General features: G+C 40.2%; 1 protein-coding gene across 1 annotated transcript in view; it reads left to right on the forward strand.

The window, feature by feature from the left end:
• The window catches only part of RXRG (retinoid X receptor gamma), a 61,595-nt gene extending 39,131 nt beyond the window's left edge, over window positions 1-22,464 (forward strand). Inside the window, exons 4-10 of the mRNA XM_063298560.1 lie at window positions 796-975; window positions 3,985-4,154; window positions 6,156-6,285; window positions 9,264-9,396; window positions 11,924-12,015; window positions 12,779-12,884; window positions 22,106-22,464. Coding sequence (XP_063154630.1) covers window positions 796-975; window positions 3,985-4,154; window positions 6,156-6,285; window positions 9,264-9,396; window positions 11,924-12,015; window positions 12,779-12,884; window positions 22,106-22,253 — 959 coding nt within the window. The 3' untranslated portion in view covers window positions 22,254-22,464. The remainder of the gene's footprint in view (window positions 1-795; window positions 976-3,984; window positions 4,155-6,155; window positions 6,286-9,263; window positions 9,397-11,923; window positions 12,016-12,778; window positions 12,885-22,105) is intronic.
• Window positions 22,465-23,870: the final 1,406 nt, after the last annotated feature.

Genomic DNA, 23,870 nt, shown 5'->3' on the forward strand with positions numbered 1-23,870 from the left:
CCAAAGATCTCCTGCAGTCAACCTGGGTCCAATGCTGCCCCAAGGAAGCCGTGTCCACCGTTTCCCACGAAGGGAAACCCCCCAGGGCCCGCCGCGTTCTCTCCAGAATCTTGCACACACTGCCGTGTTCTATCAGGCATCCTCCAGGGCCTCCGAGTCCAACCAGGCATCCAGGGTCCACCCGGGTCCGCAGAGGTCTCCCCAAATCCACGGGAGGCTCCCTCATCCATGGAGGCTCCACAGAGTCAGCGGCTGCCCCAAAGGTCCGCCGTGTTCCTCCGCTCCACTCTGCCGCGCTCTGCTGCTCCACTGGGGGGGGGGCTCCCACTGCCTCCAATGCTGGCTGCAGGTGTCAAGGCCAGAGAACAGCTGCCCCAGAGGTCCGCCGTGTTCTACAGCCACCCCAAAGGTCTGCCGCATTCCTCCGCTCCACTCCGCTGCGCTCTGCTGCTCCACTTGGGGGGGGGGGGCTCCCGCTGCCTCCAATGCCAACTGCAGGCGTCAAGACCCGAGAACCCACAATTTCAACAGGGTCTGTCTGTCCTCCCCAAGCCCCCCACGAGGGAAGGGGCTGGTAACAAGGCCCGCGGGGCTCTCAGCGACCTGAATCCTCCCCCCCCCAGGAGCCACGATCAGCATCCGCTCCTGGTCACCATCTTTTGTCACAATTTAACCAGTTCCAAAAAAAAAAATACCCTGACAATTTGAATGTCCCAACTCAAAACTGCAGAAAACATTTAAACTTGCTCAAGTATCCCAGCTGGAGTGTGCTGATGTATGTTGCTGTATTGCTAGGGAAGCACTATGGGGTATACAGTTGTGAAGGCTGCAAAGGCTTCTTTAAGCGGACAGTAAGAAAGGACCTTGTCTACACATGTCGAGATAACAAAGACTGTCTGATCGACAAGCGTCAGCGAAACCGTTGCCAGTATTGCCGCTATCAGAAATGCCTAGCCACAGGCATGAAGAGAGAAGGTATGTTACTAAGATATACACATTCATACAAATATATGGATATATATAAGGTTCCCTAGGGGGACGCGGTGGCACTGCGGGTTAAACCGCTGAGCTGCTGAGCTAGCCGATCGGAAGGTCGGCAGTTCGAATCCACGTGACGGGGTGAGCTCCTGTTGCTAGTCCCAGCTCCTGCCAACCTAGCAGTTCGAAAACATGCAAATGTGAGTAGATTAATAGGTACCGCTTCGGCGGGCAGGTAACAGCGTTCCGTTTAGTCATGCTGGCCACAACGGAAGTGTCTACAGACAAACGCCGGCTCTTCGGCTTTGAAACAGAGATGAGCACCGCCCCCTAGAGTCGGACATGACTGGACTTCATGTCAAGGGAAACCTTTACCTTTACTTAAGGTTCCCTACCAGTTTTATTTTAAGTCTGGAATCAATCCTCCACCAGCTGAAGGTCAATTCACTGCTATGCAGAACTGGAGTACCCACATAAGGCAGTCACTGCAAGTAAAAGGAAACAAGATGCAATTTGTAAATTAAAAACTCTTTCCAAGCAGGGCACTTGGTATATAGAACGAAGAAATTTGCCAAGTGTTAAACTGATGTGGCTTTTTTCCCTAAACCGTCACTTCCATGAGCATACAGGGTGAGCTCTGTATCTAAATACTAGTACAGCTAGTGAAGACGGTATCATGAAAACATGCAGAAAACAAGATGTTGCCAGCAGGTTAAGTTTGTACTATGATTAGGAGCAAGTGGAGAAGGCCTTTAACTTCACAGAAATAGCCATCATTCCATTTTGAGTGGAACTTTGATAGAGATTCTGTGAAATGTTGCTTCCCTTGAGTAACAGATGGGCAGGCCATACAGTCCCCTAATTTACTAGATGTGAGGAAGCTGTGTCTCAGCCTGCCTATAACTGTGAAATTTGCCACTGTATTTGCTTCTGAGTTTATGTACTGAGGCATACAGAACAAACAAGAACTTGAAAGCCTGATTTGGAATGATAAGCATGATTTAAACTACACTTAATAGAACAAGACTCCTGACTGGAATATAGAAATTAAAAGCTATCCTTTTGTTAAAAAGAATAACAACAACACCCCTTCCCCAAAGGGTGGCAGGATAGCATAGTATATAAAGAATTTTTAGACCTGCCCAGAAAGGTGTGGTTTTCAGAGTAGAAACTGAGTTGAAAGCATCTGTGAAAGGACAGAAGGAGAAATATGCTGTGCTAATGTACTGGGGTCATTCAATTAGCTGGAATTTAATATAGTTCTTTCCTGGAGCAGATGACAAAAGTTTCAGAGAGGAAAGCCATGGTAGTAAAGAGAGGCTTCATCAACTCGAAAGACTAATTCTGTCACAAGTCTAATTCTGTTACATCATGGAACACCTGACAATACTGTTGGCAGATGCTGGGAAAGCCTTTAGCCCAGGAGAGGTCAAAAAAGTCACACACCAAGCATTTCTATAAAAATAATTTATTTACAGAAAACAAAACAAAAGCAAAACACATTTAAAGGACTTAGCTCCCTTTGGAGCAAGCCTTGCTCGGCTACATTGCCGGCAGAGAAAAAAGGAATTATATTCAATTTCAAGTTTAGTAGAATGATATAAGGTACAGTATGTTTCTGTTAGCCTGGTCATTTTTGGGTGCTCTGCGAAGATGGAACACCAGGCAATGATAGGGGCTGTTGAAATCTAGATCAAATCAAGCCTGAATCAAACTCATGCTTTAAAGATGCTGTGAACAAAGAATCAGGACTTCTAGAAGACAGATTCTGTCAGAACCTGAATCTAATATGTCCGGCTAGGTCTAACCAGGAAAGATAGCAGCAGCAGAAGCCATCCTGTAACAATATAGGGTTAGTTGATAGACCCTAGGATTTAATCAACAGGTAATGAACATTCAGTGTTGCAGAGGCCAATGGCATTTGGGGTGCCATGAGAAATATAATGGCCAATTGCTTCATTTGCTATCCTTTCAATGAATGGACAATTTTATGTAATGTTTTCACTGTCCTTCTGTGAATTGTCACCAGTATACCTATCATTTAAATCTATTTTAAATCTATTTTCCTTGGCAGTGCAAACTTAATTTAGTGGTCACCATCCATCAGCTCATTGGAGCAGCTCAAGATAAAGAGATGATAAACCCAGTTTTCAATTACAGAAAGTCTTAGATGCTTCAAATGAGTTCAGATCTTCAGGACAAGATGGCTTAGACCCCAAGTGCTAACCAACATTGTCCTAAATCATAGCAGCTTACAGCAGTATGTGGTAAGAGTCCAGAGCTGCTGTTTAATCTTGGAAAAATGTTGGCAAAGGGGTGTGATACCAATGAAAAGGTTGGGACAACTTTGTCCCATTTTCATTAAAAGGATTTTTTTTTAATTTGTTCAATCATGTCCGATTCTTGGAGACTGCTTGGACAAGTCCTTGCAGTTTTCTTGGCAGGTTTTTCAGAAGTGGGTTGCCATTGCCTTCTTCCTAGAGCTGAGAGAAAGTGACTGGCCCAAAGTCACCCAGTTGGCTTTGTGCCTCAGGCGGGACTAGAACTCACAGTCTCCCTGTTTCTGGCCTGATGCCTTAACCATTACACCAAACTGGCTCTCAAAGGGAAAAATAATCAAGAGTAAATCAAACCAAATTCTACAACTCGTGATTGAGGGACTGATTTGTGAGCAACTAGAAATGGATGAATTGATAACCAGAGTCAGCAAGAGTGGCTGATTGAGTAGCGTAACTGATACATGTTGCAGATATCTGCATTCCTTTGTGCATTTTTTTTAAACTAAAAGGTCACAGTCGTCACTGAGGGAAGTCTTATTAGAATAACTGCCTGAGAATAGAAACGAACCTAAGGAAGAGGAGAACCCTTTTCTGGACTTAGGTGCACCACTAATGGCTGAGAGTCAGAGAAAATGTAAGGAAGTCACAGTATAAAGGCAGGATTGTATTTCAGGACCCAGGGTGAGGTGTGACAAAATTCTTGTGGACCTTTTCTTTGTGCACATAGCGGTTCAAGAAGAGAGGCAGAGAAGCAGAGAGCGGAGTGAGAACGAAGTGGAATCTACAAGCAGCAACGGTGGGAGTCTCGAAGACATGCCTGTGGAGAGGATTTTAGAAGCTGAAATGGCAGTTGAACCTAAAACCGAATTGTATGGTGATGTGAGTGCTGAGACCTCGGTAGGTGAGATCCATTTTGATGCTGTTCCTTAGGCTGTTGTGAGTAGCACTGAATAGGCTGTATACAAACCCATGATTTCACGCACATTCAGAAAAATGGCCTCTCTGGCAAATGCACGGTAGGTTCATAATCTAAAATACTTTTTTTCACAACTGCTAATGATAAAGACCTTGGGTCTTCTCACAGCACACACAAGCAGAAACTTGAAAGTTAGGACAATAGAACCTGTCCATTTTGGTTTCTCGCAGTTGCTCTTTGTCTAAGAGAGTACTAATCTGAGGTTTGTTTGCTCCCGCCTCTTTTCCCAGGCACACAATCACGGAGCACATGCTCTTTGGATTTGCTCCTGATGGGTTGTAATTAGCTAGGAGCTAAGCTTTTCCTAGTTCTGAGTTCATTTACTTTAAATGAATCTCCTTTCTGCTTCACTAATCATTGCTCTGGCTGGATTCTCACTCTCAGGAATGTCCATGTGCACAAGCAAGGGCTTTTCTTTCAACATCATAAAACCTTAACCTCTGCGCCCCCTCCCTCCTGACCAAAGCCAAAAAGGAGAAGAAAATTAAGAGTTTTAACTATGTTAGTATCTTTTAACTGCCCAAGAATTCTGTGACACTTGCACTGAGGGCAAGCACAGGCAAAAGGGCAGTAGTTAAATTCATAGAGGTCATCGTCCATCCAGCTCAGGGGGAGATTTCCTGGATTGGAACCAAACTGTCCCAGGCTGGTCTCCTAGGATGGAATGGAAGAAAGATGACCAAAGTTCCCTGCCTTGGCTGTTGTTCCTACAGTGTGCATGCCTGGCAATTGGGCAGTGTTTCAGGTTCCTAGGATGCACTTTTGCTTGATATGGATTGATTGGACCTGCTCCAGAATCATGCTCCGTGGTTGGCTTTCATGCATTCCTCAGCAGCAGCACCAATCTTAAAGGAAGAAGAAATGCCAAAGGCAGGAAGTTTAGAAACTAATGCTAAATAGGCACCTCTGGCAAGACAAGCTTCCAGAGATCCCTGTGGAATTAGAATACACACACAATTGATTTGTAATCTAATCCTTCTATCATTAGTATGGAAACCCAGAAAAGCCATTGGCTAAATTCCTGAGCAAGCACAATTCTCTCCCACAGCTAAACAGGGGATTCCTAATGCTTTTGTGTTGAAACCTTCTGGAGTTAACAGCAGTAGGTGGGAAAATGGAAGTACATTCCAGGTTATTGCGGAGTTAAGTAGGGCACCAGGTTTGTGCCACAGAAATCAGGATAATTACTAGATGGCATTAAATAATTAGAGAATATTCCTTTTGCAGCCATATAGTGGTCTTATTGGAGTGTTACAGTCCAGATGTGGTAGCCCAAATGAAAGACTTTCAGAATTCAGGAAGCAAAATCTGGCACACCCAGACTTACAGATACAGTAGGAAGTCAGACAGAGTGCACAAGAGATTTTATTCTATTCTATTTATTTCTATTTATTTCTATTGTATTCTATTTTTTGATGTGCCTTACCCAATCTTTACAAGCTATTTTCCTTGAGACTAGTTCTCCATTTTGGATGGACCTCCTGATATTCTTTTATTTAAAGTTGCTCTCTCAATCATTTTTAGTCTAAGCCATGAGAAACTCATTTCTGGTGCCAGTGTGTGTCTTGGGGATTATAATCTGCTAATGTGCTTCAGAAAGCCTAGGCCTCCGTTGATTGGCCACCAGCTACATGTCATGGTCTGCCCTTTAGTCTTTTCAGTTAAAAGAAAGGCATTTCATTCTTTTTTCTTGCTGTTCTACCCCTAGATGGGGGGGGGGGGGAATGGCGGTAGCAAATACCAATTGAAGACAGGAACTGCTCCATCACCTGGACCGTCCTTCTTGGGTAGACAGGCAAGATAGTGAGAGGAAGACTCTTACAAGAGTTTAGAAGGGGAATTATTAGTATCTAAAATTAGGCTTATAGAAAAAAGACCAAACAGGGTATTTTTGCTAGCTTATGTACTTGTTTCTCCCTCAGACCAATGATCCTGTCACCAATATTTGCCATGCAGCTGATAAACAGCTTTTCACATTGGTCGAATGGGCCAAGCGGATTCCACACTTCTCGGACCTGACATTGGAAGACCAAGTTATCCTCCTCCGAGCAGGTAATGGTTTGTAGGCTTCCCCTTTGCCATTGCTCTCCTTGAATCAAGGGCTGTTCATAATCGACACAGCAACCAGAAACTGGAGAACTTGCATGATGCAGCCATAGGTTGCAGTTGATGGATTGCTGCTCGCCTGTTATCTCATCAAAAGAAAATACGCCTTCCTCTAAATTAGAAGGAGCATTTTGCGAGTTTTGTCCTCCCAGAAGAGAAAACCTCTTCTCATTTTGGAAATAGTGTGAACCGAATGTGGCTACAGACAAGGAAGAAATGCTCAGCCCTTCAGAGTTTGGGCAGCTAGTAAGCTTCCTCACATTTTCATATAACCAGATCCAGTCTGCAGCAGGACCATGTCAGGAAGCCTGTTCCATGTAAAAAGAGAGCTCCCTACCTTCTCCATGACTACTTTCAGCTTGAGAGTTAGGACCTTTCAGAAGGTTGTAAGATCCTCTCATCCCAAATCCCAAAGGGATGGGATTTTGAATCTTACTTCATGCTGCATTTCTGAAATATAGCATAAAGCCCAAAGGTAGATGGTGAATTTGGGAATTGTGTACCATAAGCAAACCTCAGAGCTAAACAAGACAGAATGGTGGGATTGTCCTATCTCAGGGCTTCATCCTGCCAGCCAGAGGACAGCAGAGCCGTTGCTACCATGAAGGTTATGGGTAATATTGTGAACCTCTGATCTATTCCCCTAAATGGACTACTTGAAAAAGCCATGTACTTGGTTGGATGTGATTATGCAACCACATGGATACTGTGTGTTGTCATGTGGGTTATGTCATCCATGAACTGTAGAATCACACGTCAAGTAAAACAACTGTCGTTTGTGCATTTCTTTACAATGAGTTTGAAACCGTTACTAAAAGTATAAAAATAAGAATAATTTGATGGTCTGTTAAAGAAAGAAATAGTGTATAGTTAAATAGCGACTGTGCTGGGGAAAGAGTGTAATTCAAACATTTCCTCAACACACAAGTTTTGGAGATTTGTTTGTCTTTTTAGTATTGGAAAGTAGTAAAATACATTCTTCTCCATTTGAATTCCAAAATGGTAAAGCCCAGCAACTGATTCTGGAACTTTTATTGGTAGCCCTTCATTTTGCATACAGTATATAAAGCACACTGAGCTTTGCTGCATCTTCTTAGATGGTAAATGTTTCTCTTTGGGCTGCCTTCCTGGTGTGTTGGCCATGCCTGGTGGGATTTCAGAGCTGTTCCAATCCCCCCTCCCCTCCCCTCCAATTCCAATCCCCCCCTCCCCTCCCTATAACCCTGGAGGTGCAGGGACATTGGGAATAGCAGTAACAAGCAAGAGACTCCTCCCTTGTTCCTGTCTTTTTCTGAGCTCTGCTTCCCCCTCACTGGAAAAGGTTTAGCGTTCTCCCTTCAGTCTGCTTCCCACAGGATAAAATACTTCCTTCTTCATCTCCCCAGTGTGAGGACAGAAAGCTCAGAGGAGCAGGCTGTAGTCCTAAGATGTGGCTTCCTTTGGACCTTCAGCTTCTGGCTCTGGGTACTCTTAGTGGGCTTGGTTCTACTCACATAAGTCTACTTTCTAAATAGGGAAATGAGTAAGTGAACTAGAGGAGTCTCATTAAAGTTACATCAACTTTTCTCTTACTTAATGTTTTGCCTCCTCTTTTAAAGGAAAGTTTTAAAATTTTGGCCACAAATTTCTCAGCTACATATACTTCCCATTATGCTTTTCTTGCCTCTTTTCTTTTCTTGGTCCCATTTCATTTCAAATGCACAGATACACACCAAGACAGCTGTACAACTGTCATGTGTGTTAATTGTACAGACAGTTTGAAAAAGAAGTGAGCTGACTTTAGGCTACGGAAGAGTTCTCTAGAGTAATAAAGATGGTATAGAAGCTGCCTGTTTGTGATGTTTTATGTTTGCTTTGTGGTTGGATTAATTATAATAAATAATCCTGTGATTATTTTGTAGGGGTTTTTTTACTTGTTTTGGTTAATTTTTATTTTTACTGTATTTTGCTGTTTTTGTTATGCTATTGTTGTAAGCCACTCAGGGTCAGTTGGAGTTAGGTGGCATCTAAATTGAATATCAATTAATTAATTAACCATTACAATATTAATTAATTAATTAACCACTACAACGCAGCTGCCTGATTATTGAGATGGTGGCTAGATAATATCATAAAATATTCATCCTTATACTATATTGCTGTCCTGGTTCCCTGAGAGTTCCCTGAGAGTTGCTGAGTCCATTTTAAGGCATTGGCACTTTCTTTAAAATTCTCAAGGGCAGGCAGCCAGGCCCTGAAAAGGTCAGCTCTCCCCTAAGACAATCCAACCTGTGCATTAAGATGAGCTGGGGACGCCCTGGCTGTGGTCCTGTCAGTGCATTTGGCAGTGCTCAGGGATAACGGCCTTCTCAATAGCAAAGCCCCAATTATGGCTATCTCTCTCTCAAAGGATGCTTGGCTGGCCCTGCACTCTTTTCTTTCAAAAACCAATTAAAGGCATCCCTGTGCACACAGGTATTTGTGGGATAGCAACTAGTTCAGGATCAGACTGTCTTCTGCCTTGTTACTTATTTCAGTTTCTGTTTTTAAAAAGGGTTTTCTTTATCTTTGCTGCTTATAAGCAATAGTGGGTTACTTGTTCTGTTGTAAACAAACTGGACTCTCTGAATGGAAGAAGAGTTACAGCAGTGTTTCTCAACCTTGGCAGTTTGAAGATGTGTGGACTTCAACTCCCAGAATTCCCCAGCCAGCCTAGCTGGCTGGGGAATTCTGGGAGTTGAAGTCCACACATCTTCAGGTTGCCACGGTTGAGAAACACTGAGTTACAGGAATGAAATGAAATGAAATAAACTTTGCATACTAAATTGCCTAAATTTAATAGCCTAAATTGGTCCAGTCAAGTCAACAGCCAGATTGTCAAAGAGGAAAATTGTTTTAAAGGTTCCAGAAGAAAATGTGTGTATCACTCTTATTTCCTCTTTTAGGTTGGAATGAACTGCTGATTGCTTCCTTTTCCCATCGCTCCGTTTCTGTGCAGGATGGTATCCTACTGGCCACCGGCCTACACGTGCACCGGAGCAGCGCACACAGCGCTGGGGTGGGCTCCATTTTTGACAGGCATGTTTTTATTCCTAGTTCCAACATTTGCAGTTTCCTAGATGATTTCTAACTGAGTTTTGGTAGAATAAGAAAAGCTTAAATAAGGATAATGCACTTCCAAAATCTGTGGAAAAGGAAAGGCTGCTTGGATTTGTGCAGGGAGACACTGGTGAAACTTCTCTGCTCTAATTTTTCCCCTTCAGAAGAGTTTTTGATTTGCAAAAATAGCCTTGGGACTCACTCACATGCCAATATATATCATGTCGTTAGTTCCCCAGTTTTGCATATTGTTCTGCAGCTTCTTATAGATGGCTGGTCTCTAGCACTAATTGTTGTTGCTTTTCTATTGTAAGGGTCAAGGGAAATTAAAACTGATTTTTTTAAACTGATGTTGACATTTTTGACCAACGATGCATTTTTTTTTTCTTACTATGTCCCAAGTGCCTGAAGGGAAATGATTCAGTTGCTGTGAATGGGATAGAGTGTAAGAATGAATTTAAATTCTTTCTATTTACTGCCCATCAGCTGTAGTCTTGGGCAAAAGCCCCATCTTAAGAACCCCAGCTAGATTCTAGTGCCATGTACATGTTTGCTGAATATTCATATACTTAGTAAGACATACATAAATACAAGTAAATACTACTCCTTTATGAAAATACTAGTGGTCACTTTATTAAAACTATACTGATTAACAAAAACTTAGCCTAAGATCTTATTTTCTGTGCAAGATAATAAAACAAATAGCTACCAACAAAAGACAAATGGAGAGTGCACAGTTAGATGATCCCTCCAGTCATGACTAGAGATGGCCAGTATTGACTAAGTCTCAATAGGTATTTATAGCCCCAAAGTAGCCAATTCAGAGAAACTCCTTCCATTTTCTCCGCTCCCCCCCAAATAAAATTTGTACTGATAAGGGCGTATCTGAATTGCATGTCCCATTCCTCTGTGATGGAAAGGTTTTTGCTAGAGAACCAAACGTAAAGTCAAGTCAGTGACCAGCAGCCAAATTTCTTGGGGACTGAGCATGTTTTGCCTCAGATCAAAAAGATTAACACTCTATAAGTTTTTAATTTGTGGCTTTAGTTATAGCTGGAAAAAAATAATCTTTTATCTACTATTGCAAAATGTCCATAAATATAGTATTGATGGAATACTGCATATTATGGGTAGAAGCTTTTTTTTCCCCCAAAACAATCTGTGAATTTGTGGGGAAGGGTTTCTCTTACACTTGCTGAGAAAACTAGAAGAAGCTGTTGAAAACAAAACAGTGAACAAAAGGTACAAAAGATTGTCTTTATAAAGCAAAGGTGTCTCTGAAGATTAGCCTGAAAATTAGGGTTGCTTAGGAAGGACTGTTTGCCTAGTAACCATTTTAGTAATGTATAAACAAAATTTGTTTTCCTTTTCTTTCCTTCCTGTCCCAGTTACTTGCCTCCGTGTTATTTCAACACTATTTTATTTCCCACTCTTTTTTTCCTTCTATACCCAGTGCAAAGGAAAGCACACACATAAACACACACTTATGTGCACACACATATACAAGTGTGTCAAATGGCTTATACATTTATGAGGAGAGTGTAGCTCCAGGACTGATTTCAGCTGGAGTTGACAATCCTGAATTAACAAGGCAGGAAGCTGGTTGTCACCCAGAATGTTTGTCTCTGTAGGGTCCCCCCCCCATCTACTGTTCCTTTAGGATCATCCTCCTTTGGAATAAATATATAAAATAATTGGGACAAAAATATGAAAGACATTGCAAAGTAGTGAAGGTCTGATATCACCTGCCTGATATATTTATTTACTGCAGTGATTTATTTACTGCATTTTTATACTGCCCCATTCCCAATAGATTTCTAGTGATGTGCCACATAAAACATATTCAAACAGAATAAAAATTACAGAGCAGTCTCTAAAATTGCCAGAATCATACAGTATGAACATAGGTGCACCCAGCTGTAACATCTATCCATTAAAAATTGTATTGAAAGCTCTGTTTCCACCAACATCCTAAAACCAGGTGGGGAAGGTGACATACCTATCTCTGTGAGGTTGGGGTCTATTCTAGATGGTTGGGGTCCCCATAGAGAAGCACCAACTTCTGGCCGTCCCCCCAAATTTCTCCCTAGAGGAACCCTCAGTGGCTCCCTGTAGGACATGCAAACTGAATGAGCGGGTTTTAGTTGAAGCAGAGAATTCTGCAGGTACCTGCATCCTAAGACGTACAGGGATTTAGTATATCACCTCTTATGTTGAAATCCCACTGTCTGAAAAAGGATAAAAGAACAGAACAGAGCATCCATTTCCATGAAAATTACACTATTCCCCTGTTTAAAAAAATCAGAGTTTCTGCAACCCGAGAATAGATGGGACAACAGCAGCAAAAATACAATATGACTGTAATTAATTATAGTGTCATGTTGATGCTCCATTAAAAAAAACCCTGACAATTCTGCACTCCTTAGCCACCTCTTAAGAGTAGAAGCACCAGTGATGCATGCTGTCTAACTCATTCATCCCCCTTCTCCCTTGTCTCTGTATGCAGGGTTCTTACTGAGTTGGTATCCAAAATGAAAGACATGCAGATGGACAAATCCGAACTGGGGTGTCTGCGAGCCATTGTCCTGTTCAATCCAGGTTAAGTAACAAGGCCTGGGAAGGCTGCCATCTTCCTTAGGCAATTCTCATTGGCCTCTGTGTACACAGCCAATTTAGCCATTGAGTATTATCCTGGATTCTGAGTAGCAGAGAGCATTTTTTTTTCTGGCGACAGAGGGCTTTTCATAGCTGACTTCTTTTTGTCCTCTTCCTTCAATCGGCTTTCAGTACTTGCCATTATCATGTTCCATTCACTGAGGCAGCAATGATCTACAAGAGGCAGTAGAGGAAGATATGTGTGGAGGATGAGATTCAAAGCAATATGAGGAATAGAGTGCTACATGGAGAAGAATAATTGAGCAGCAATGGGGGTGGCAGGGGAAAAAGGAGTCCAGTGAGAAGGGATTGGCCTTCACAACATGGAAGGGAAAAATGGGACTCCTGAGGCTGTCCCATTGTTCGGTATTGGCCATGTAGTGGTCTCCTCAGGTTGTAACAGTAACTGTGCCATTGTGTTATGAACAGTTACACGCCTTCTCATAGACTTCTTAAAGTAGGTAATTAAATTTATTTACAGTATATTTTGTAGAACTGTTAGATTTTCCTTGGATAATACGTAATTTAAGAATCAGTATGACTATTCCTGATTACGTTACTCCTTGTCCTAAATGGTGCAGCACTTTCATCTCTAAGGGTGATTTCAGCTGTTTTGTTCATTGGATGCCGTAGCCTATATTTCAGGGACTGGAACATTTGTCCCTCTTTTGAATTGTTTTTCTCCCCTCTATTGTCACTGCACCAGATGCCAAAGGCCTATCCAGTCCTACAGAGGTAGAATTGCTACGTGAGAAAGTTTATGCTACCCTGGAGGCATACACCAAACAGAAGTATCCTGAGCAACCTGGAAGGTAAATAGAAATTGCTTAGGCTGCTTAATGCATAACAAAGTTGAGATGTTAAGAGAGCCAGTTTGGTGTTGTGATCAAGGCACCAGGCTAGAAAAGAGGAGACTGTGAGTTCTAGTCCCGCCTTAGGCATGAAAAACTTTAGATTGTGCAGTTGCCTGGCTGACTTTGGGCCAGTCACTCTCTCTCAGCCCAACTCACCTCACAGGGTTGTTGTTGTGGGGAAAATAGGAGGAAGAAGCAGTCTTAGGTATGTTCACCGCCTTGAGTTGTATATGAAACGAAAAGGCAAGATAAAAATCTAAAAAGAAAAAGATGTTACAGATTTCCACCCATCATGATGCTCTTGCACCCTTAGTGGGAGCTTCTTTTGAACATTACATTGAGCTATCTGGAAGAATATTGAGTTATAAATGTAATCAATAAATGTTCTTTTTTTTTCTATGACTGAGCCTTCAACTCCAAAAGTGCAATATTTAACTTTTTATGGCATTGATATTTTAGGTAGCTTCAGGCAACCTAAAGAGAGAAAGAAGGGAGGAATAGGTTAGGCTGAAGTAGAATCTGAGGTAAAATTGCCCAACTAGCCTCATGGCTAAACAGAGATTGGAACCCAGTTCTCTTTGATCAAATGTTAGGAGTCATATCAAACATTTTTAAACATCCTTTTTCAGTGCAAAATACTTTGTTTCTGCTCCCTAGAATGTAAGTGTCTTAAATACACTGCAGATCTGCACTTTTTCTAGCACATAGGAAAAATAGTACTGAGACATTATAGAGATAGATACATACTGTATTTCTTTTGGGTTTCCATTGCTCAAGAAAGAGAATACTATGAATAAATTAACAAGGTCATCCATAATGATTTTGAAGTTTGCCATGTGAGTCAGAGGCAATATTTCTCAGATAGATTACCTTTTTCAGCTGGAGCTGGCAACCCAAAATTCCCTTCCTATTTGCCCCGCTCCAAAGATCTTGTAAGGATATTACAGTGTCCTTACTTTAATATAGTTCCATTTTACTTCTCCAGCTGATGGGTGGGAGTTGCTAAGGAAGGAGATCCTGAAAGCACAGTCTCACAAGACTTTGGTAATCCTACTGCGCAAGATTTGTCCTGACAATGTCAATTTTACAACATTTTGGCTATACCATGAACTAAAAGCACAATCACAAACAATTCCAGAGAGGGGAAAAAATGGAAAACAGCAGAAGAAGGTAATGTGATTAGACAAAAAGCTTAGTGAAAATTTGAAAATAAAAAAGCATATATGGGAGGTGAAAATAGAAACAGAACACCAGGAAAAAGTACAATCCGATAGCAAGAAAGAATAGAGATGGTGCCAGGAAAGCTAAAGCTCAAAATGGGTTGAGTTTGGCAAAGGATGCTAAGAGTAACAAAAAGGAATTAAAGGAAAAAATTCAGTATATCAGAAGTTTAATGAAAACTGTACAAGGACAGCAGATAGAAAGAAGGCAGAACTGCTGAATTCCTCTTTTAGCCTCATCTTCTCTGAGGAGAGGACACGGCTTCCACTGGATAACTGTAGGAGCTGAATGAAGGAGTAGGATTTCAGCTCAAGCTTCCTTGAAGCATAGACATAGACATAGAATACCTACTGACTTTGAATAGGTTCAAGTCCAAATCTGCATTTTAAGGTATTGAAGAAACTTGCTCATATCTGGCTTGACTATTATCCATTACCTTTAAAAAAAATCCTGGATGACATACTGGATGATTGGAGGAGAACAAATGTTCCCATCTTCAAAAAGGGGGTGGAAAGGACTTCCAGTGGGGACATGGCGGACTGAACAGCTGTGCCCACAGACTCAGCGGGCAGAACTGACAACGTGGCAATTTTTTTGGGGCTCAGGCAGGTTTTTCCTGAAGCCCAGGAGTGTTTTACTGGAAAAAGGAAAACACCTGGAATCACCCCATCTGTGCTCTGGATGGCTGCTTGGAGCCAGAAGATTGCAAACAGTGTTTGCATTCGACTGTCAAGAATAGCCAGGAGGCTGGGATGTCATCATTTCCAAGCTGCACTGTAACCTTAAAGGGACACTAAGACCGGCCACCCCATTTCTAAATCACCCAATTTATATTTATTTTAAGTACACTTATCCTAAGAGAGGCTTCCTACAGCAAGGAGACTTATCGTTATTTTTTGGATTAATTTTTTAAAAAATTCTTTTTAAGTTTTGGACTTTGTTTTCCCTCTAAATATTAAGGAGGATTGAGAGTAAATAATTGTCTCCCTGTTATTATTTTTGTACTAAATTTAAAGATATTAGCATTTTTCTACACATTGAGTCAGCTGTTTTGAACTTTCGGTTTTCTGCTTCTACTTTCCCTGGGGAACTGTCTGCATATCTCACTTTTGCTTGTGTAAACACATTCCAGAATTCTTTCATATCTTCAACTTTCTCTGGTTAAGCTCCTAGGGGGTGCCATAATCTACTGCGTGAGACATGGAGGATTTTAAACAGACTTTCTCAGACTTCCACCAAGATTTTAAACAGATTCTTTCTGATTCCAACCAAGTTTTTATGCAAGGCTTTCAGGGCATTGTGGAAATATGAGGTCTAAAATGTGTCATCTGATGTGTCATCTGGTTGGGGATATCATGGATGAAACTGAGGAATTTAACAGTGACAGAAACGTCTCTTCTAAGAGTGAGATCGGGATTTCTATTGAAATGCTGGATGAAGATCAGATAGTCGAGTTGGAGAAATTTAAGGGAGAGAGTGAGTTGCAAGCCACAAGTGAAATTGATCTTCTGGTGGAACACCATGAAAAAGAAGGAATCATTATGTATGGGAAGTTTCCTGAAGAGAAGTTGGAGTTTTTGAGGGGGGCAGTTGGGCTGTCTGATTTCTTTATGAAAAAGGCTCTGTGTGTATTGTAGGGATATGTAAATGCTCTGGTTTATTTTGAAGTGGGGTAAGGGTTTAAGAATTTCTATTTGGATTGCTTTTAGGGTTTGGCTGATTTTATTTATCTTTCAATGATTTGGATTAAGATTATTAATGTATAATAAAAATAATAAATGTCTGGTTTTGGGTTTAATAAGATTACAATTATTAAAATTGTTGTGTTATCAAGTACAATGGCAGACAATTTATATGTTTTTTTAGTTTGATCTTTATTATAGTAGACAGGAATATGTAGAATAGTAGTAGGAAGGAAATAATTAAATAAATGTTATCTTTGGGGGGGGTGATTAGGAGGTTTATATAAATTTTTCTTTTCTTTGTTTTCTTTTAATATAAGGGGAGGGAGTAACGGTATTTAGTGATTTTTACAAAGTGCCAATGGAATGATTTATAGAAATAATGTGATTTTGGTTTAATACAGAGGAAGGGATTGATTATGGAAAGTTTTGTGTATCCTTGCTGTTAAAAGTCAGAAGTTACCTCTTCTTGTAACTTTGACAAAATTTTCTCTTGTGTTTCTACACTTTTTTAGTTTTTCTTTTTTTCTTTGTAGTTTTTTTTGTTTGTTTTTCTGTAGCTTTTATCTTTGCTTGAAATTTAATAAAATTCTTTTTTTTAAAAATGGGGGGGTGGAAAAAGAGGTTCCCAAAGAACTAAAGATCAGGCAGTTTAACACTAAAGATTCAAAAGCAGTCCAAAAGCAATAAATGTATAGTATCTGTAAGTAAAACAATGCAATGATTAGTAGAAGCTGACATGGCTTTGTCAAGAATAATTCTCAGCAGACTAACCTAATCTCAATTTCTGAACTTGGCAAATCATCACAATTCATTCAGTAACCTAGGATGCAATTTAGCTGGCCCTAGAAGTCTAAACTCATTCAAGGTCAGTAGATATTTCTTGCCTATGCTGCTGCCAAGCTCAGACTCAGATCCTGCTCTTTTAATCAGCTCTTCGAGATGACCAAGTGGAACACATATCCTCTTCTCTGAGAAGACTAAACCAAACTAGGAGCTGAGTAATTTTACCTTTTCTGTGTTACCTGCTACCTTTTGGCATCTTCGCTGAATAGCTAGCATACTGCTTCTTTTCTCTTGGTTTCCTTGTGAATGTATCTAAAGGGTGTTTGAGTTTTTCTTCACATGCTTCATTAACTTCCACTCATTTTGATCTTGAGCTTTCCTGACATGATCTCTGCAAATTTGGGCTACCTAAGTGTGTGTTGCTTGGTGACCTTTTCCCCCTACCTATATATGTGTCTTTTTAAATAGATTTTCACCAAAATTTTGGAAGAGACACCCTGGTTTCTTTCTGCTGTCATCTGTTGGATTTGGGAGGGATTTTGCTTTTAACATCCTCATTTTAAGGAACACTTTGGCCTCTTTTTCTTACTAACCTCTCATGCCATTGAATCCTATATAGGTGGGAAATTATTTAGAGCTGATTTGCATGACCAGCTTGCACCACTACAAGTACTGGCCTCTGGCCATTTCTCAAGGGCAGGAATGCACAACATCACCCCGTGCCTGCTGCCAGCCCACCAGGAAGGCAATCTCTACCCACCTTCCTGTGCCACACAAGAAAACATGACTGAGAAACACACACACACACACACAATCTGCAAAGGTTGCTGGTTGCTGCTGCCTCATTCAGATAAAGTTCTCTCCTGCAGGAACACCAGCATTACTCTCACTCAGGCAAGCGTTGTCAGGTGCAGAAATTTGGGCATAAGTGCATCTGTTGGTCAGAAAATGATTTTTTTAGTACCATTTACTATTGTTTATTACTGTTGTAGTATTTGTGAACAGCTGCTAACCAAGGTAGTTGCTAAACGAGGAGTGGCTGTATAGATAAGTTCACTGATAAAAGAGTGAAAGACTGGTCTGGTTCAGTTTAGTTTAGTTTTTTTTTAAGTGAATTTGACAAGAATTCTGTCACTTTCCTCTTCCCGCTCAAGGGACAGGAAAAATGGTAAAACTGTGGTGTTTTCTTTCTGCTTTTTACCCATCCCACAGTGGTAAAGAAATAGGTAGATCCACCAATCAGAGATCTTAATTAATTAGATTTATATTAAGTAATTAGAATTATATTCTGCCTTTCAAAGCAGGATACATAATGCTCCTGGCTACTATTTTCCCCGTAACAACAAATCTATGAGGTGGGTTAGACTGAGAGAAAGTGGCTGGCCCAAAGGCACCCAGACTTTCATGCCTAAGGGAGGACTAGAACTCACAGTCTCCTGGTTTCTAATCCAGCAGTCCAGACAAACATCAGGCCATCACTGGGGTCAAAGCAGGATAATAGACTGAAATTCAGAAAGGGATTTCTGAAGCCAGCTTCATTTCAGCCAGGCAGTGTAGAGCTGCAACGTGGAAAAGCCCTGAGAAATATTTTTAAATAGAATATAAAAGTGGGGAAGGGTCTATATGAAAGGATGATTATAAATATGGCTTGTATTTGGATTAGTACTCCAGTGTCTTTAGCCTTGGAAAGTTATCTAGGAAAGAATACTGTTCTTAGCTTGAAAGAGAATCCCCACTTCTGAGTTGCATTATTCCACAAGCTAACTTTGTAATCCTTATGCTATCCAACTCTGCCATCTGCTGGACAATACTTAGATATGCTGAAATGAAAAACAAAAGCATTTTCAGAGTTATTTTAAAATCCTTTTTGTGTTTTTCATTTCTTTTTTGAGAAGCAGCATTTTGTTTTTTGTTTTTTTCCTGTAAGTACAATTACTGTAGCAGTAAATGGGACAATATAACCGTAGGATTTCATGGTTTAAAATGTATTGTAAACTGTGTTTTCAACGTTACCAACAAAAGGAAACCAGGGAGAATGTTTTAAACAATCCCAGTGGAGTGGTTTATAAATTTATTCAAATCAAGAAAACATCAGGAAAACATCAAAATATTTTTCAGGAAAATCATAGTAAACCACAACAATGATGAGAGAAAAAATAATAAACTGGAAGGCAATGGCAAACCACCCCGCTCTATAGTCTGCCAAGAAAACATCGCGAAAACGGCGTCCACCCAAAGGGTCAGACATGACTCGGTGCTTGCACAGGGGATCTTTCACTTTCACACCAAATTTTTACTGCCCTATCATTGTCCATAACATGTGGCAGGACTGAACCGAGGGACTCTAGTGCTCCCTCCCCTCCATCTTGCTGGATCAGCAGCTGAGCATTTTTGCTTCTTTTTGCCTGAGAACTGTACGATCATCAGAGTAAGCAAAACCAAGACCTGTGAGCTGGGATGGTGCTCCCAAGGAGACCAACAGAGCTCCCTCCCACTCTATCATGTGCCTCCCCCCTCATGTGCACCATCAAGCAGTCAGCTGCAAAATTTATGCTTTTTTGCCATAGGACTAGAGGACCATAGGACTCTAAAACTATAGACTAATCTCCTGGAAGAATGATAGACCTATAGCTAAACAAAATCTGTCTGACAAGACTTCTGTGTGAAAATCAGGTGACTGGGTAGAGAGGAGGCACAGCAGACAGCAGGGCAGATCCCTGGCTCTGATTGTGTCATCAGCAGCCTCCTCCCCCACAAGCATCATATAGTTGTATGGCAAGATTTGTATAGGGAGAAGTGGGACAATGCTATTTTTTACTTGGTGAGCTGCCCAGAGTCAGTTGAAGTTGGGTGGTGTCAAAACTCGAGTGAGTGAGTGAGTGAGTGAATGAAATGCCATTTTAAGCAGCAGAACAACTAAAGATGACTTTAGGGTTCCCCCACTGTAGGCTGGGGATGTGACAGAGATGAAGTCAGGAAGACATGTCCCTTAAAATGATCAGTGAGGCAAGTTGGTGCAAAGGTTACATTGCCTACACAAGAAGTCTAACATCCATCCCTTTTAAAACTTTCTGATGGATTAGTTTCATTTTTAACTCATAAGAACTATATTTCACATTTTTAAATATCTGGACCCGTTGATTTTCTGAAATTGCATAATTCCAGTTCTTCTACAGATGAGATATATAGGTAATACTTACTTTTATTTCACTTTTTAATACCTTATAAAATTGAATTGTTGGATTCCATTCAAATGTAGCATCTTTTTAAGCTAAACTAAAATTACAGGTAAACTAAAATCAAAAGCAGTTAAAGCATGCAGGCCATAGTTAATACAAGTTTCAATTGCATATATTGCCAAAATATAAATTCTCCCCAGCAGTGACAGGTGTGTGATACCCAGATATTTTACCTTCTTCTCAATCTTAAAAAATCTGCTTTATTCATCAATTCTGTTTGATCTTCTATTTTCATATTTTTTGTTAACATCTTTGTCTTCTGTTTATTAAACATGAAATCTGCTAATGCACCAAATTCTTTTAATTTGCCCATTAATGTTTCAATTCCCTTAAAAGGATCCTCCAGAACCAACACCAAGTCATGAAAAATTTAGTATTTGCTGACACTGTATTTAGATAGTAATAGTTCAGAAATGAACATGTATTCATTTCTTGCTATTACTTGTGTCCCTTCATGGTTTTAGTTATCTGATTCTACTCTAATAAATGTAGGCTAAACCACCTGGTGTTATCTAGGGGATTTGGATTACAATCTCTTCTCACTGGACATCCTGTTGGAAAGTTATATGAAGACCAAAACCTCTGGAAGCCACCAAGTTATTTGCTGCAATACTGTAACAGAAATCTTAAATGCAAAACCACTATTCTTCTATGTGCTTTTAATCAAACGATAATCATCCATGAATTTTAATGAGCATTACTATGGATTCCATACCTACTGGTATTAAAAAAGCAATGGCATCTGAGGACCTCTGGAGGAAGAAATGGCAGACTGAAGACAGCTCCATGAAAAGCAGAGCTAACAACTGCAGTGGAATGAAGAGCGAATAGAGCAGCTCTTCAATAATTCCTCTCTGGACAAGGAGAGGACTTGAGATCACCCACAAATGCTCCGGACAGCTGCTCCCCATGAGGAGACTGCAAGATAGTGGTCTCTGGCGGGTTTAGAGCTCTGGGAGATGAGGGAAGAGCCATCTTGCTCAACCCATGGTCAGCGCCTTTGAAAGGAAATACAGATGGAATGGATGGTGAAATTAATGGAGCTGGCAGAGATGGTGAAACTGACTACATTGATTAAAGAAAATAATTTGCCTAACTGTGTTCCTACTTGGAATCCACTTTTGGACTTTTTGCTTGAAACTGAAAAAGATGAAGTTTTGAATTTGGGATTTAACAATTAGGGCTGTATAAGAATATAGAAATAATGTGTTTTATAGTTAAGAATAGAGTAAGAGGTTAATTTATTTTTATGTTTTTATCTGTACAGAAGATGGTCAGAAGTCTCTCTTTTTTCTATGTTGCTTTTTATTTCTGCACTTTTAAGTTTGTTCTTCTTTCGTTCTTCAATCTCTTTCTATCATTATATGTTTTACTTATATTTTGAAATTTAATAAAGTTGAAAAAGGAAGGAAGGAAGGAAGGAAGGAAGGAAGGAAGGAAGGAAGGAAGGAAGGAAGGAAGGAAGGAAGGAAATACAAATGACAAACCAAGAGAGTGACCTGGATAATTTTTTTCTTTTGGATTTACAAAAGAGGTTTGTTAAAGCCTTGAAGAACTCTGTGTGATGGGACAAAGAAGAAAGGAAGAGAAATCAAATCCTATGACAATATTTGAATGAACTGAAGATTAAGACTGTTAGAAGTAAAAGAAAGGAATATAAGGTTGGTTTGTTTGATCAAGGTTGAAATAGATATGTTAGTATTTCTGGTAACACTTAATGGACTTTTGCTGACACCAGGATTGAAATGATGATGCTTTATGGATTTGTTTATAGACAAGAGACGGGATATGGGAAGAAGAAATCATTTGTTGTATTTTAAGAGGAGGTGATAAGTTACTAAAATTGTTTATACTTGTGATGAAGGTGAGAAGTCACTTCCTTATATATTTCTTTTCTCTTTACTATATTCTTACTTTTCTTTCTTTTCTCTCTTTCTCTCTTTCTCTCTTTCTCTTTTTCCTTTTTTTTGTTTCTTTTCTGTATCTTCTACTGTTTCTTTTTATTCTATCTTTTTCAGTTTGTATTAGTTTTTTTACTGTTGTAATTATAATCTTTAATAAAATTACTATTTAAAAAAGCAATGGCATCCAAAGGACACACGGTTTTAACAATGTCAGATATTTTAGTACTTGCATGCAGACGTCCACTGGCTTGCTTCACATCCAGTTCGGAAAAGGTGGATTCTCTTTGACCTTGCTGTTCTCAGCAGCTATTGGTTACAGGATTTCCCTCTCTCTCTGGTTCTTTCAGGTTTGCTAAACTTCTCCTGAGGCTGCCTGCATTGAGATCTATTGGTCTGAAATGCTTGGAGCACCTCTTCTTCTTCAAGCTGATAGGTGACACCCCTATTGACACCTTTCTCATGGAGATGTTAGAGACGCCACTGCAGATCACCTGATTAGGACAGGACACCAACAAGAAAGCACAAATGACACCAGTGAAGAGCTTTTGTTCCTGGCCTGCCTGCTTCCACCCATTCCCATTCTCCTGACTTTCTGTATGGGGTGACTTTCAGAAAGGAGAAGGGACCCCTATAAATGTTTAGCTCTTTAAAAATGGAATGTTGTTCATATGCAAATGTTTAGATGATAGCTAGAAGGAGCAGGTCATCCTGTTTAAATTATTTTTTCACTTCCCAAAAGACAAGAAATAAAATAATATATGAGCGATTGGTGTGGAAGTCACTGCTGAGGTCCTTCTTACTGGCTATGCTGGAGAGTGGAATCAGGGAACTCCTCCCATAACTTGTTGTTCTACCCTTGTATGCTTGAGTTCATATTTTACCCAGAATATATACAAATGATAAGAAATATGCATTGGATTTTGCTGAAATCCAAATTCCAAAATGGAGCAGGATAGTTTGGAATAGACTTCTATTTATTAAGTCTGTATGTTCTGAATCTGGGCCTGTTTTCTTTTTAGATAGCAATGCCACATACATGACTGTAGATTTCCTTTTGTTATTTTGCTGTGACAGTGTTAATAAATAACCCATTCAGCATGTTCCAGATTCACACTGCAACATAACCTCACATGGAAATGAAATAGATTCCTCAAAGGAGCAATATTTCCACAACTGCCTTGTACATATTCCTGCAGCTCCTGCTGCATTTTGTTAAACAGCATGTGCAAGGAGGACAATACCCAAATGTCCAAAACTATAGTGAACCTATCTGGAAGTATAGGGGTATATTCGGTTCAAATTATCATTACATAGAATAACTCAAATCAGAACAGGGAGGTTATGCTATTTGGCCTAAGAATGAACTTTGATGGTGTTGCTTCTGTTCTCTTCTGCTGCCTGGCGAAAGCATTCTTAACGTTTGGCTGGAGGTCTGCCAAACAGATCGTTCTTACATTACTCTTATGAGGCACCAGAGGGCTCCCACGCACAGAAGGATAGCAGAAAATAAATAATTGGGAATGTGGGGGTGGAGGGGGGGAGAAGGAGAAGAGTTAGAATATTTAAAAGCTAAAACTGCAAGGTTCTGGTCTCCATAACAGCCATCGAATGAATGGCAAATACTGGTTGTACGCACCTAGTTGCATATTTTACATATTTTTGCCAACAAAAGGCATGTACATTTCTTGTATTTCCTTATGTCCAGATGTAACGTTTCTTCTGCATTGTACTATTCTGGTGGGTTTTTTAAAATAGTTTGTGGAATTGCTGCTTATAGTCCATCCAGTTCAGTCCTTTTCTACTTTCTATTTTTTAAAAGCTGTGAGTGGAAATTATTTCTTATTTGTATAAAGCATGAAACAGCCCAATCAAAAGACTGACTATAAATCTAAAGTTTATATTATTTTGCACCTGACGTAAACATAGAACTAACACATATCATACATCTCTGTGATCAAGGTACTCTACCCTTCAAGATAGACATAAAACATATAAAACATATAATGAAAATAAATGATTGTATGGAGGAAAATGTCATAATAATATGCTGATATAAAAATTAACCCTAATTGTTGTATCCCATAATTAGCTTTGGGCCATCACCTCAAATCA

Source organism: Candoia aspera, chromosome 3 (assembly GCF_035149785.1).
Source record: "Candoia aspera isolate rCanAsp1 chromosome 3, rCanAsp1.hap2, whole genome shotgun sequence".
In the NCBI taxonomy this organism is placed as follows: domain Eukaryota; kingdom Metazoa; phylum Chordata; class Lepidosauria; order Squamata; family Boidae; genus Candoia; species Candoia aspera.